General features: G+C 30.7%; 6 protein-coding genes across 12 annotated transcripts; 3 read left to right on the top strand and 3 right to left on the bottom strand.

Moving 5' to 3' along the window:
* Positions 1-2: 2 nt before the first annotated feature.
* LOC143183615 (mitochondrial S-adenosylmethionine carrier protein) lies at positions 3-2,916 on the top strand. 4 transcript variants are annotated; one of them, XM_076385248.1, is made up of 8 exons: positions 27-169; positions 248-409; positions 1,043-1,199; positions 1,287-1,396; positions 1,888-2,128; positions 2,196-2,334; positions 2,414-2,656; positions 2,783-2,916. In XM_076385248.1, the coding sequence occupies exons 2-7, from the start codon at positions 356-358 to the stop codon at positions 2,523-2,525; spliced, it is 813 nt and encodes a 270-aa protein (XP_076241363.1). In that variant the 5' UTR covers positions 27-169; positions 248-355; the 3' UTR covers positions 2,526-2,656; positions 2,783-2,916. The 4 variants fall into 4 exon arrangements, with proteins under 4 accessions (XP_076241364.1, XP_076241365.1, XP_076241363.1 ...); XM_076385249.1 differs by lacking the exon at positions 248-409 and having other exon boundaries at positions 3-114; positions 1,089-1,199; XM_076385250.1 differs by lacking the exon at positions 248-409 and having other exon boundaries at positions 4-169; positions 1,089-1,199.
* A 132-nt stretch (positions 2,917-3,048) lies between these two features.
* LOC143183617 (ras-related protein Rab-24) lies at positions 3,049-4,942 on the bottom strand. Of its 3 annotated transcripts, none has more exons than XM_076385252.1 (4): positions 4,228-4,942; positions 3,778-3,866; positions 3,433-3,707; positions 3,049-3,366 (listed from the first exon to the last, which is right to left on the bottom strand). In XM_076385252.1, the coding sequence occupies exons 1-4, from the start codon at positions 4,339-4,341 to the stop codon at positions 3,236-3,238; spliced, it is 609 nt and encodes a 202-aa protein (XP_076241367.1). In that variant the 5' UTR covers positions 4,342-4,942; the 3' UTR covers positions 3,049-3,235. The 3 variants fall into 3 exon arrangements, with proteins under 3 accessions (XP_076241367.1, XP_076241368.1, XP_076241370.1); XM_076385253.1 differs by having other exon boundaries at positions 3,049-3,321; XM_076385255.1 differs by having other exon boundaries at positions 3,437-3,707.
* Positions 4,943-5,094: 152 nt separating this feature from the next.
* On the bottom strand, positions 5,095-6,559 carry Pglym78 (phosphoglyceromutase 78). Its single transcript, XM_076385243.1, has 3 exons — positions 6,286-6,559; positions 5,421-5,918; positions 5,095-5,354 (listed from the first exon to the last, which is right to left on the bottom strand). The coding sequence occupies exons 1-3, from the start codon at positions 6,557-6,559 to the stop codon at positions 5,188-5,190; spliced, it is 939 nt and encodes a 312-aa protein (XP_076241358.1). The 3' UTR covers positions 5,095-5,187.
* Positions 6,560-6,920: 361 nt separating this feature from the next.
* On the top strand, positions 6,921-8,255 carry LOC143183614 (uncharacterized). 2 transcript variants are annotated; one of them, XM_076385245.1, is made up of 3 exons: positions 6,921-7,172; positions 7,337-7,613; positions 7,683-8,255. In XM_076385245.1, the coding sequence occupies exons 1-3, from the start codon at positions 7,045-7,047 to the stop codon at positions 8,112-8,114; spliced, it is 837 nt and encodes a 278-aa protein (XP_076241360.1). In that variant the 5' UTR covers positions 6,921-7,044; the 3' UTR covers positions 8,115-8,255. The 2 variants fall into 2 exon arrangements, with proteins under 2 accessions (XP_076241360.1, XP_076241361.1); XM_076385246.1 differs by having other exon boundaries at positions 7,048-7,187.
* A 64-nt stretch (positions 8,256-8,319) lies between these two features.
* Positions 8,320-9,647, bottom strand: Slbp (Stem-loop binding protein). The gene is made up of 3 exons (XM_076385251.1): positions 9,443-9,647; positions 8,776-9,354; positions 8,320-8,701 (listed from the first exon to the last, which is right to left on the bottom strand). The coding sequence occupies exons 2-3, from the start codon at positions 9,315-9,317 to the stop codon at positions 8,560-8,562; spliced, it is 684 nt and encodes a 227-aa protein (XP_076241366.1). The 5' UTR covers positions 9,318-9,354; positions 9,443-9,647; the 3' UTR covers positions 8,320-8,559.
* Positions 9,648-10,551: 904 nt separating this feature from the next.
* Positions 10,552-13,483, top strand: LOC143183399 (X-ray repair cross-complementing protein 5). The gene is made up of 13 exons (XM_076384924.1): positions 10,552-10,572; positions 10,654-10,764; positions 10,823-11,037; positions 11,154-11,282; positions 11,370-11,448; positions 11,505-11,639; positions 11,719-11,875; positions 12,046-12,179; positions 12,248-12,391; positions 12,477-12,622; positions 12,705-12,926; positions 13,012-13,165; positions 13,250-13,483. The coding sequence occupies exons 1-13, from the start codon at positions 10,552-10,554 to the stop codon at positions 13,262-13,264; spliced, it is 1,662 nt and encodes a 553-aa protein (XP_076241039.1). The 3' UTR covers positions 13,265-13,483.
* The last annotated feature ends 20 nt before the right edge of the window (positions 13,484-13,503 follow it).

The raw sequence follows: 13,503 nt of genomic DNA, 5'->3' as shown, positions 1-13,503 counted from the left end.
TAGGTCTAGCTAGCAGACTATAAAAACCGACCGGAGAATTATACTCACGCAAAGTAGCCTAATGCAAAGTGATGTTATTATGTAATAAGTACACGTGGTCTTCAATTCTGTGCGGTAGTTTAGTTAACGTGTAAAAAGATGACGAAATTTTTAAGTACACATTTCAACGGTACTTGCAATCGTATCGTTTTCAGTAATTTGTTCAAAGATCATGCCCTACCCTGTAGTTAATCTTTCCTTTAAACAGTTATTTGGAATTTATTAATTCAATGACGTGTTTAATCTGTATCATCGCCACGATCTGAACGTCTTTCGAAAATTTTAACTGATTAAGGAGATATCGTACTAACCAAACATGCACGAAAATAATATTTCTGCGAAGAAAAATGCCGTAGTCGTGTCACTTATCGTAAGTAAAGAATATAAAACGTAAAATTAACGCTTGATTAGTTGCGTGCACGCTTCAGTTCAGTAATATCTTTAATCACACGCACTGACTTTTTATCGTTAAATGTTAGGAGACTCTTGATAATTGTCCAACAGTCATTGTATTTCAATTTGCCTAGACCATTGATTTGAACTTACAAAACATTATGAACTATAATTACGAGTAGTTTATTATTCAAAAATTGTTTCTATTGCTTTACCTATGGTAACAAATATTTCGGGTTAAAGTTCGAAATGCATGAGCGACTTGTTCCATACGTAAAAATCGTAATATTTCACGTTTTCGCAATTCATTCTGCATATTTTTTATGTTATACATATATAGAGTGTCCTATTGTAATTTTTTCAAGTCAAACTTTGAATTATCTTGAATAAACTTGATAAACTCGTCTCGGAATATCCTATATATCTAGCTAAAATAAATTGTATACATAGGGTGGTTCTTAGTATCTAGAAAATATTAAAAATATTATAAAGTTTCCTTTGAAACCAAAGACGACCTTGAACTCTCGAGAAAAGATTATAATGGGACATCTTATACATATACTGTATGTATAAAGATACGATATAAAAAGGTATTTTAAATTTATAACAGTCAGGTGCTCTAGCAGGAATGACTGTCGATCTTATATTTTTCCCAGTGGATACACTTAAAACACGTTTACAAAGCCAGCATGGTTTTCTGAAATCCGGCGGATTTAAACGATTATATCAAGGCTTGAGTCCTGTAATGATAGGATCTGGCCCTTCGGGTAAATTTAACTACGAACTAATTTATTAGAAACTGATTAAAATCAATAAAAATTACATTTTTATATTAATCAATGCGTTGCTTGCAGCTGCTCTATTTTTTGTAACTTACGAAGGAACGAAACAAATCTTTGAACCTCTTATGTCTCAACAGTATCACTCGATTATACACATGACCGCTGCGTCAATGGGAGAATCGGTAACATTCTCTCTCTATTTTCTTCATTTTTTTAAACAATTCAAATAATTCGTAATACATGTACCTCTCAATTTAACTTCGCCGTCGGTAACTTTTGTTTAGAATTTCGGTCAATTTCACAATAATGATACTAAATTTCAAGATCTGTAATAAAATTACAACTATTTCGGTTTTAAATTCATTTTATTGAAATTTTCTGTTACGTCTTCTGAATATACTCAATTAAGTAATTTATTAGGAGAGTGTGGATACCCGAGTCTCGGTTTAGGTCAGATCAGATCAGCACCCCAAAAGTTTGCAATGTTCGAATGCTCAAGACTTCAGATACTCGATACTGGATTTAGATCAGAGTTTCGAAAGTTTTTGACCAAAATCTCGAGTAGCCAATTGCAAAAGCTTTTAGGACCCCGACCCGAACCGAGATTTTCGGGTAGCGTCCACCTCCACTTAGTAATTTATAACACTTAGAAATGTTAAGGTATTACCAATAGGTTGCATGCCTTATTCGAGTACCCGTAGAAGTAATAAAACAGAGGAAACAAGCGCTTATAGGCGATACGCATAGATTAGCAATAAAAACATTATATCGTGGTTACGGAAGTACCGTTATTCGAGATCTGCCATTTGGCTTAATTCAAATGCCATTATGGGAATACTTTAAACTTTGCTGGACAAGGTATACAAATCGTGATTGTTCACCCTCGGCAGCTGCCGCCTGCGGAGGCTTGTCAGGTAGTGAAAATATTAAGTAAAAGATATCTGTGTAATGATATATTTCTAATAGCATTAATTTTTGCAGTGGCTATATCTGCGACAATAACAACGCCTTTGGACGTTGCGAAAACTAGAATAATGTTGTCGAGCACGACAGCAGATAAAAGTGAAGTAACAATATCTGCAATGTTGAAAGAAGTTTATCGAAATAACGGCATTAGGGGGTACGTAGTCAACTAATTACTTTTTTAAATAACTGTCATTTTGTATTGTAAAACCGATAATTTAATAAATTCTTTCTAGGCTTTTTGCAGGCTTTACTCCAAGAGTATGTGGTTTTACTATGGGTGGAATCGTATTTTTTGGTCTTTATGAAAAAATGAGGGAAATTTGTACTTCAGTCTTATATTCATAGTATTGCAAGGAACTGAGACAAATATTGCAACAAATACATTTTTCGTTGAATACATGATATCGTATAGTCACAAGAGCATTGCAGTAAATTTTTTTAACAAAATGTTGATGTAAAGAAATGGATTAAAAAAGGTAATTTTAGTAATTATTGATGTAAACATTGCATATTGATTATTCATTCATAATATTATATAGCTTTATCTAACACTCATGTACCTAAAATAGTTTTTTGTTCATCTTAATATTTCTTAATTACAGTTTGTAAGAGGGATCAAAGTCTCATACTGAATTTTTCATGCTAAGAAGCATATAATGAAATATGAGGCAAATTTAAAAACATTGGATTTCACATTTTCAACATTCTTAGTAATAAGATAAACTATAATATTTAATAAATTTTGTCCTCAGATGTAATTAACAAAAGATTACATTTTAAGAAATATTAATTGAGCAATATGCTATTTTAAAATAATATTGTCGTTTCTCCCAAAGACAGAAGTTGTATAAAATAACTGAGAACAGTATTAAAAAATGTGAAGTATATTTAAAAATAGCCTCCAGAGGTAAGAATATCTTTTACATTCATACACATACATGACTCAATCGATGGCATATCAATTTGCACTTATAACATTGTCTTGCACAAAGCAATGTAAGTTATGAAAGGCAGCACAATTGTGATAACTCTTAATACTGATATTTTTATGTCAGTTAACAACAATATGGTCTTTTTGAATTGTTACTCATGAATACAGTAATCCTTTCTTTTTCTTCTTCTTCTATATTTCTTAAATTATCTGGATCAGACATAAAATCTTGGGCAATTTCATTAAATAATTCAGCTAATAAAAAAAAACATTAATAAATATATATTACAATATTAATTAATGCTTAATTTATATCCTTACCAACATTTTCTCCAGTCTTACTAGACGTTATAAAAAACTTAGCTTGAATTCCTGCAGTATATGTTTCTACAATATTTATATCGGGAGATGGAACTGCACCATGTTCTAAAATATCACTCTTTGTAGCACAAATATATACTTTACATCCTTCTTCAACACTCCTTAATTCCCTAACCCAAGCTTTAACTTTTTGAAATGTAGTTGAGTTTGTAATATCATAGCATACTATAGCAGCCTTTGCACCACGGTAAAATATTTTAACCATTGCATCATATCTGCAAAAATACCTTATTAATAGTAAAACAATGATTGGATGACTAAAGAAATTGATTTAGGACTGTTTACCTTTCACAGCCTGCAGTATCCCATATCCCCATGACAAGCTTTTTCCCATCGAGCTGTATTTGTTTAGCTGCATATGCAGCGCCTATAGTCTAAAGAAAGTGGAACTGAGTTAATTCGTTTTGTCATGTATGTCCTAGATGATTCTCAGTGCAAATCTTAATAACTTTATTTTAGAATATTCCTTCCATGCCGCGGACTAAGAGAAACAAGACGACCTAAATTAGTATAATCCCTAGATCAGCTAAATCGGGATTTTACTATTCGCATAAAAGTTAAAATTAACGTAAAATAATTTTATGTCCCCTGTAAGAACTCTACGAATTTACAGCGAATTGTTAACTTACAAACAAAAAACAAACCTGACATATTACCATATATGTTAAGTAAATCGTGTCGAGGAAACTTTGTAAAAAATATGAAATTAGTATCAGTATATACGCACGTACTTACATTTTGATAAGAGAGATTTTCGTTAAACCTTTCATGTACAAAACGTTCTACGAGACTTGTTTTCCCCACAGCTGCATTGCCCACTAAAACGACTTTTAAATCGACACGATTCATGTTTAACTTGAAACTTTTGAAGTATTATCATGAAGTAAGGTAGATTTTTGTGTTTTTTATCATTTAGGTTATTTTATCGTGTAGTATACTCGGAATCAATAATTGATAAACGTGAAAGCCTTATTTTATACTGATTTACTTGGCATTTCCACGCGGACGATTGCCTTATCAATGAATCAGTTTCTTTGAAGTAATTTGATCAATGAAACGAAACACATACACATGACGTCTAACTGACGATGTACATAGATAGGAAATGAAATAAGGGGTAGATTTGCATGTAGTACTGTAGTAGCGCATAGTAGTACAAACAGGCACTAAGGAATGTAATACAGTTGATCGTAGTGGAGTAGTGGAGAGAATAAAAATTAATTTTATACGGCCACGAATCTGATATTCCTTAGTACTCCTGATACGGGTTGTCAATATGGAAGATTCTTTTATTATTTATTACAGATGGCGCTGTTATTTGTTATGCTGAGAGTTATATAATAGGAACTAGTTCTCTTATATTGTTAAGATCTACACATGTTTAAACTACGTTGGGAAAAATAAATACATTTTGTTTATCTTCGAACTTTTTTATATTTTATAATACTTCATAATAGTTTATAATAAATAGTTTTCCTAATAAATTAACGTACAGAAGTTCAGTCATTACTGAAAATTAATGACTATATTATAATCGTTTTGTTGTTTTGTTTTCATTTTTATCGACGTTTTCTGTGTACATGACTATACATATCTTATAACTTCCAAATTAGGTTAGGCAACAATGACAAAACTAGAAACTAATCAATATGTTTTGCATAAATTTAAAAATGGAATTTTCATTTTGTGATAACTTTACTTAGCTTTTCCTTGCGCTGCAACAGCAGCCATTGCAGCTTTTACAGTTTCTTCATCACCTAAGAATTTCATAGATACAACAGGCTTAAGATTTTCATCCAATTCGTAAACAAATGGAATACCAGTTGGTAAATTCAAACCCATAATCTGATCATTGCTTAGTTCTGAAATTAGAAGATATTAATAAGATATGTTTTTATTGTTTTTTTCCAATAAAAAGATAAACTTACGATCTAAGTGTTTCACTATGCCACGTAAACTGTTTCCATGAGCAGCAATAATAATTTTCTTTCCCTCTTTCAGTTGTGGAATAATAGTATTATTCCAATATGGTAATGTCCTTTCAATTGTCAACTTTAATGACTCAAATTTAGGGAATTCTTCTGGCTTTGGTTCATCAGCATATCTGGGATCCTTCACTATGTTATCATAATACTTATGGTCTGGCTCCATAGGTGGAGGAGGTACATCAAAAGATCTTCTCCAAATCTGTACTTGTTCTTCTCCATATTTGGCAGCTGTTTCAGCTTTATTCATTCCAGTCAAGCCTCCATAGTGACGCTCATTCAAACGCCATGTTTTACAGATAGGAATATTCTCCTGACCAATTTCTTTGAGAATAGCTTTCAGAGTTTCTTGAGCTCTTGTTAAAACTGACGTGTGAGCAATATCGAAAGTATACCCAGCATCTTTGACTGCTTTACCCGCAGAAATTGCTTCACTTTTTCCTGAAATTGCAAAGAATTTCGAACACTTTTGTATAACATAACCATAGAATCTACTCACATAAAAATAGTTTGTATTTTACACCATAACTCAACAGATTGTATTGATTACTTATAAATCATCATATAAATTGTAAATTATGTTATAAGTTACAGTATCAAATCTTGTGATAAGTCATAATTCGATCATTTTATTACAAATTGTGTAGCTGCGACATTTGTTTTTTGTTTCATATTTATGACATTAAAGCACGTATATTCAAACTTAATTTGGATACTAATTTTTTAGAAAAGAAAGTATTTCAAAATATTTCATTAACTCGACCTTTTGCCCTTGAAGATTTCTCATTACTCGTCGAGAATCACTTACCCTTGTCAGACAAGTTGGCATCGTACCATCCACAGAACAGATTCAATTTGTTCCATTCGCTCTCTCCATGGCGAACCATAACAATCGTGTATTTCGACATTTTTGTGCTACAAGAGCTAAGACCGCGTGAGGAAGGACAATTCGCAAGCAGGGTTCTCTCCTCGCTACTTCTACACAACTGCTTGAACCGCAAACCCCCACTACTTGTCACTTCTTTCGATCGTGGGAACACTTTATTTGAAATCCTGTATAAACGCATTTTATCGCTTCTCATTTACATCTTTGTTGAATTTCTCTATGGAGACCGAGAAGCTCTCTTCCGCTGAGAAATTCTTTTTAATGATATGAGCTGTATACCTGCAAACGTTAGGATCTGATCTTCTTATTTTCTCACTTATTAGAGCAACAAAATTTTCGCGCCATCGAATTTAACAGTGAGTTTTCATTGAGTGTCATATTTGCATAAATCTAAAGCTACCTTCCATGTTTCGTGGGATAGAACTTGTTTGTTTTAAGATAATAGAAAATGAATCGAATAGGAAATTTCGAAGAGAAATAGTCTCTTTAGTTTTAGAGTTTACTTGTATCGCCAAAGTGGGATTACTTATTTCGGTGTCACCGTATATAATTGTGAATATGCATTTCATACGGCCCTGAACGACGAGGGCTAATGGCAGCTAATGGAGAGAATCTGTCAAACCTCTTCTGATATTCAGAATACGTCGTGTTTAGGACCCCTATAAATTTAACGACCATAAGATGGACCTTTACAATAATGAACAAATTAATGATTCTGAAATACTACTTTTGTGTAACTGGCGAATCACTAATAACAAACAATTTCATGATGCTATTACCACGGCACCTTTGGCTGAAGCATCGGAGAAGTAATAGAAAAAGAAGTATACATAAATATATGCTAGCAATGTTTTTTTATTTTATACATAAATAATTGATAATATTGTTTCTATTTAGTTAATGTGAAATTAGCGAAGCTTTATAAATTTCATGTAATTTAAAAAATATTACAAACTTCTTTTATATATTATAGGACCAATTATGAAGATATGGTATATTTGAATACTTGCATATCTTTAGAACCAACTAAATCCAATGATGAACCATGTATGTTAGAAATAAAATTAACAAATCATCAAAGGATATCTCGTATTGCTGTAGTTTCAGAGGCTTATGTCTTAGAATTTTTCAAACAATTTGGAGAATATGAGACAACAGTATTTGCAGAAGTAGTAGATGAGTTTCCAGAGACTACTATCTTTTTTGCAGAGACAGCAATTGTACCATCTTCTACAGAAGCTAGTATTAAGGTACAAAGTTCATGCACACAAAATATTAGAATTTTTTAAAGAATTACTGTATTAACTTTCTATTTTTAGTTCACAAGAACAAAATGTAAAAACTCAGTTATGTGGATATATGGTATACGACTTTATTTGACAGAACCCAATAGTGAGCCTAAACGTTCACTTACAGATATTTTTAATCCTCAAATAATTAAAAATTTTCTAACTAAACTTAATAGTAATGAGAAAGAACCTGACACTAGTAATGATGTTCGATCACAGTATAAAAATATACTCAATTCATTACAAAATAAAACCACTGAAGAAAGTGATGGAAAAGAAACTGCACAATGTATTAGTGAAAATAGTTTAACAAATATCACAGACATTAAAGCTTATATTGATAATAAATTCCATGATATGGAATTAAAAATAATGAAAAGAATGGATGAGATGGAGCAGAATGCCAATCAGAAACTTGATACCATTTTGAAACAATTAGAAACTCAGTTTATTGTAAAGTGATACATCTCTTGTATAATTTAAATAATTGGAAAATGTATTTATTGTAACTTAATATGCAATGTAATAAGAGAAACTAAGAATTTTGAAAATAATACTGCTTTCTACTATTCATTTCTATTAGAAACCGCTATACTTGCAAACCTTTTCAACTAAAGTTAAATCACTTGTATCATAAATTATACTTATTTATACTCAAATCTTGATAGAAGGTATAAAATCAACGATTTTTCATGTTTGGAAAACCTAGATTTTATATTGCAAATAAATTCTCCTAATGATTATAAATATTCGTGTAAATATACCAAAAATTATATTACATTTCATTTAATCCTATTGTTTGAATGAAATTTTATATAAACATATAGAAAAACCTAGGGCCATGATGTACATTATTAGAATTTCATGTTCACGTGAAAAATATAGTACAGCAGTAACTCTATTTCTATTAATCATCATTCCCATTCTCTTCTGGAGGATCCCATTGGTGAAGTTGTTTCCTCCACAATTTTACCATACCATCCCATCCTCTTCTACTATATTTAATATATTTTGGTGGTGTTCTTGGATGCTCTTTTGTACGTTTTTCTCTAAAATAAATGCAATTAATAAAATACGATATTTTTTAATATCCCACAAATAATTTTATAAATAAAATTTTTACTTAGGCACAGCCTGAATATATCTATCATATCCAATGGTATTCTTTCCATAATCTATTTCCTTTTGTCTACGTGCTAATATCTTAGGATCTGTTTCATATTCTACAGATCTTTTACTATTTTCTGAAGAGTTTGTAGTAGAACTAGAATCACTGTAACTTCTAATACGGGCAACCTTTGAGTCATCATGATTCACATTCATTTCTCTAGGTCTCTTGCGAACACTATGCACATCCTCTGGCTTATTTTTCACATTGTCTGCATACTTTATGCCATTTGCACTATTTAGTTTATTTTCTTGATATTGTAATCTATTATTAATATGTGCATTTGAATTGCTATTTTTTTCTTGCTTTTCAATATTATCAATACATGGTTTTTTCTCAGACAACTCAATTTCCAAAGTTTCTTGTGTTCTTTCACTTCCTTTATTAGCCTCTATTATTTTGCCAAGTTCATTGGAACTCATACAGATAGCTTCATTTAAAAGAGCATCATCTTCATCTGTCAATTCCAGCCATGACTGATTCTTGTCTACTTCCATGTTATTTAAATAGCAAGAAATTTTATTTAAATATAATCTGTAATGATAAACCAATATTAGGGTAATCTATGCATTGATTAAAAATAAATTTCAAATACAGAACAACAGATGAAAAAATGTCTCACCTAATGAGAATAACCTAAATGAATGCAAGAACTCTTAGAACATAACAAAAAATTTATTAAATACGCATTTTCGTGGTAAACACAAGATTTCAGAGAATAATATTTGTATTTCCTTTTCCAGATTAACGAGTTCTAAGTATGCTCAAAATTTCTACTTAATATTTAACAAATGCGTAGCGTAGCAGTCTCATTCTTGCAAGTATTGTTACAAATCTTACGTTACGCGCCTTTTCTGATATATCGTACACCTTGTATATATGTACGTATATCACACACATGTAAGTCAAAAAATAAAGCTTCACTTCCAATGGAAAATTTCAATCAAAATCAAAGAGTTTTTTGAGTTATATTACTTTTAAAATACAGTTCTGTACGTCTGCTTAATCTTTAGAGTTTCATCCTAAATTTGTTTAAATACATACTTCAGTCGGAAATTTTCCTTGTTAGGTTAAAAGTTTTAAAACACTTCTCTTTCGTTGTTGATCTTTATAAAACATGTATATCATAAGTATTACAGCTACAGATATCCCAAATCTCATTGCTTACAATATCTTTTTTATATACTTTGAATATTAATAATTGTACTGTTAGCTATGAGAAGAATTTCAGTGCTGAAATTGAATTTCGAGAAGTGCCTCTGAACATTATGAAGTTAAATATTTCTTGTACATAATGAAGTTGTTTTAAAACTTTTTAGGATATTTAAAAAATTTAATATTTTATCTCTGTATTTTTATTAGTATAATATACAAGAATTTTATCAGTATATTTCGATTTAATGTCCATTCTTTTTTTAAATTTAAATACGGTTTAAAATGTCGCAGTACCTAGTTTAGTTTAGTATCACAAACAAGGTAAAATGTAGATCTGCGTAAAACTTAATTTAGTTTCAAACAGAGCAACGTAATTCATAAACATTGTCGCTAGATGGCTACAAGACAAGTTTTTTAAGTTCACAGAAAGTAGAAATTGTTAGCACATGTTCGTAAACAATAAATATGTAATAGTATCGTACTTACAATACTTGTAATTGTGGAATAAGTGTAAAACAATCTTTCGTATACAACTTTGTTCACATTTGTACATCTGTACTTGCAGATATAGTAAGAATGGCCCCAAAAGCGGAAAAGGTGATAATTTGTTGTCTTTTATTGAATAGATACGAATATTTTAATTACGCAAATTTTTTTGTATAATAATGTAATTTTCAGGAAACATTAGTTCTGTTAATAAATATTGGAGTGACACGTCGTAATTCACAAAGTAATCCTGGTTTATTGGAGAAAGCAAAACATGTTGCACAGAGAATAATTGAGAAAAAGGTATAAAATGAATGTTAATATTATTTCTTGTTGGTTGTACGAACGCATTCATTTCTAGATTTTCTTGAGCCCAAAGGATGAGATTGCAGTGATACTAATGGGCTCTTCTATCACAAAAAACAGTTTGAACACAGAGCATGTGGGAGAATTTTTAGATTTTCAGGTCCCAAATTGGAATTTAATAGATAAAATTATGCATTTGAAAGGATCAAATTACTGTTCTAATTGGATAGAAGCACTTGAAGCAACTGTGGAATATATAAAACAAAAGGAGTAAGTATCAAAGACTAAAAGTTATGTTTATGTTTATTAATTACGATATATTTTCATGTTAAAAAAGTGTGTTAATTATAAACAATTTATTTGTGTCTAATTGTTTCCTATTGCAGTGTTGACATAACAAAAAGAAAAATAGTTTTGATGTCTGATTTCAATGAAGAAGATGACATTATTTCACAATTTGAAGCTGATACAATTGCAGAAAACCTTTCTACAGAAAATATTCAGTTCATTACAATGTATGACAAATTAATTGTTTTCTAAGATTTTATTAGTTCATTCATATTGCTTTATAGACCTTGATGTGACAATTCTTGCTCTTGCAGAGGAGAAGAATCATTAGATGAAAGACCTGAAAGTTCTCTTACACTCAGTGAAGCTTTTCTTAAAGATCTCCATAAGAAGGTATTCTTCTTAATTCATATCTAATATTTAATCTTCTTATACTTTTTATCTTACAGATTAATGGTCAACACTTGACATTTGACAATGCTATATTAGATCTAAGATATTATGTAAAGGAAGTGGATTCAGCTTCATGGTATGCTACTTTAGAACTGAGTGATATAAAAATACCAATTGTCAGTTATATTAAAGTAAGAAAGAATTTCAAACTTCAAGATTTGATGTACAATGTATTATAATATTTTAATTCAATATTATAACTTTCAATAGGTAACAGATACTGACAAATTCTCATCATGGAAGATAACCAAAGATGGTCGTGAACTTAAATGGAAAACGGAATATAGAGACAGGCAAAGAACTAGTTATGCGCCTGATGAGATCATAACTGGATATAAATATGGAGGAACTTTTATTCCAATTGACAGTAAATGAACAATTTCTTTTATCATGATAGATTTTAGGTTTTCAAAGTTTTCAGTGTTCAGAGAAAAATCGCTTTCGACGTTTCGTCGAATGGTAACAAAACGTCGGAAGCAATTTCTTTTATCATAGTCAATTTTCTGTGTAAATAAATAAATACTTTTATCAATTTAGAACGGGATGAGGAAGCTATGAGTTATAAAAGTGGTCCGAAAAGTTATACAATTCATAGCTTTACACATAGAAATAACATTGACTTAAAATATTGGTACGATGATACTACACGCGTTGTATTAGCTTCAAATCAAGTACGTTTCATTATTCTCTTTCTATACAAACTTTTCAAACTATTAAGTCGTGCAATTTCATTTCTTAGGATGCAGCAAAACCATTTTATAGTTTGGTCCAGGCAATGCACAACAAAAGCTTAGTTGCCATTGTGAGAAAAGTTTATGCCAAGAATCGCGCACCTAGAATGGTAGCTTTATTTCCCTGCATCAACATCCCTGATGAATTATCGGTAACGTATCATAAAATATTTTTTTTTTTTAATTTTTTCGAACGTTTATCGTTATATAACGTATACTTTTTATATTCTTATACAGTGCTTGGTAGAAATCTGCATACCATTCGCAGAAGATCGAAGAGTAATGGAGATAAGACCCCTCAAATCAGTCATTAAACAATTGTCAAGTGAACAGAACGAAGAAGTAGATAATTTATTGGATTCTTTAATGTTACCTGATACAGAGTAAATTACTGTTATTTTAACATATTAGTTCTAAGATAAATATTATGATTAACGATATAATCCTGAATAATTACATTTTAAGTGAGGACTTTTACCCAGGAGAGGTACCGGATCCTTCGATGCAACATAGGTGGCATATGTTATCCCATCGCGCTCTCAATCCAGATAAACCTTTACCGCCTATGGAGGACTATTTACAAGAACTTTTGGAAGCCCCAGCGGTGAAGGAAAAAAGCAAATGCAATCTTCAAAGAATAACAGAACTGTTTCAGTTGGAAAATATAGACCCCAAAGCAAAACAAAAGTAAGTATTCTCTACCTAATGCATTGAATGCAACATTAGTTTTGACTACATAGATATCCATATACATATTTATATTATAATGCAGAGAAGAATCAAATCAGAAAGATGATACAACAAATGGTAATGAAATGGACATCCAAGAAAAAATCAACACAGACAATAAAGTCACTGTAGAGCGTTATTCTCCAAACGAACCATATTTGTCTCTGGATACCTCAGATGTTGATTTAGATGAACTGGTAATATAAAAAATCAAGAAGAAAATATTGAATATATACATGTAAAGGACTTGCACATTAAGTTTATTTCAATTTTCATTTCAGGCTACTAAGATATAATGCAACAACTTCCAGTATCACAGTACTGTGTTGATCACAGTACTTGAGATTAATTTATTAAACACGTTTTACAAAAGAGTATATTTTGTATAACATTCTTAAGTATTATCTCCTTCATACTTTTCATTCCAGTTGAAATGAATGATATATTTTTTTATATATGCGAAGATATTGTACACGGAGGACTCACGATATAAAAAATAAAACAATATATTCATTACTGAATAGAGAGAAATCCT

Source organism: Calliopsis andreniformis, chromosome 9 (assembly GCF_051401765.1).
Source record: "Calliopsis andreniformis isolate RMS-2024a chromosome 9, iyCalAndr_principal, whole genome shotgun sequence".
NCBI classification, from domain to species: domain Eukaryota; kingdom Metazoa; phylum Arthropoda; class Insecta; order Hymenoptera; family Andrenidae; genus Calliopsis; species Calliopsis andreniformis.
The sequence above is the reverse complement of the archived record's forward strand: the minus strand, read 5'-3'. Positions and strand labels throughout refer to the sequence as shown.

Coding starts and splice junctions, on each gene's coding strand:
- LOC143183615 (XM_076385248.1), top strand. CDS start 356: ATGCACGAAAATAATATTTCTGCGAAGAAAAATGCCGTAGTCGTGTCA. Junction 1,397..1,887: donor CTGCGTCAATGGGAGAATCG/GTAACATTCTCT, acceptor TATTACCAATAG/GTTGCATGCCTTATTCGAGT. Junction 2,335..2,413: donor CGAAATAACGGCATTAGGGG/GTACGTAGTCAA, acceptor AATTCTTTCTAG/GCTTTTTGCAGGCTTTACTC.
- LOC143183617 (XM_076385252.1), bottom strand. CDS start 4,341: ATGAATCGTGTCGATTTAAAAGTCGTTTTAGTGGGCAATGCAGCTGTG. Junction 3,708..3,777: donor GATACTGCAGGCTGTGAAAG/GTAAACAGTCCT, acceptor GTATTTTTGCAG/ATATGATGCAATGGTTAAAA. Junction 3,367..3,432: donor TAAGACTGGAGAAAATGTTG/GTAAGGATATAA, acceptor TTTTTTTATTAG/CTGAATTATTTAATGAAATT.
- Pglym78 (XM_076385243.1), bottom strand. CDS start 6,559: ATGAGAAGCGATAAAATGCGTTTATACAGGATTTCAAATAAAGTGTTC. Junction 5,919..6,285: donor TGCCAACTTGTCTGACAAGG/GTAAGTGATTCT, acceptor TTGCAATTTCAG/GAAAAAGTGAAGCAATTTCT. Junction 5,355..5,420: donor CATAGTGAAACACTTAGATC/GTAAGTTTATCT, acceptor TTCTAATTTCAG/AACTAAGCAATGATCAGATT.
- LOC143183614 (XM_076385245.1), top strand. CDS start 7,045: ATGGACCTTTACAATAATGAACAAATTAATGATTCTGAAATACTACTT. Junction 7,173..7,336: donor TTGGCTGAAGCATCGGAGAA/GTAATAGAAAAA, acceptor TATATATTATAG/GACCAATTATGAAGATATGG. Junction 7,614..7,682: donor CTACAGAAGCTAGTATTAAG/GTACAAAGTTCA, acceptor TTCTATTTTTAG/TTCACAAGAACAAAATGTAA.
- Slbp (XM_076385251.1), bottom strand. CDS start 9,317: ATGGAAGTAGACAAGAATCAGTCATGGCTGGAATTGACAGATGAAGAT. Junction 8,702..8,775: donor TATATTCAGGCTGTGCCTAA/GTAAAAATTTTA, acceptor CATTTATTTTAG/AGAAAAACGTACAAAAGAGC.
- LOC143183399 (XM_076384924.1), top strand. CDS start 10,552: ATGGCCCCAAAAGCGGAAAAG. Junction 10,765..10,822: donor AGAGAATAATTGAGAAAAAG/GTATAAAATGAA, acceptor ATTCATTTCTAG/ATTTTCTTGAGCCCAAAGGA. Junction 11,038..11,153: donor GAATATATAAAACAAAAGGA/GTAAGTATCAAA, acceptor TTCCTATTGCAG/TGTTGACATAACAAAAAGAA.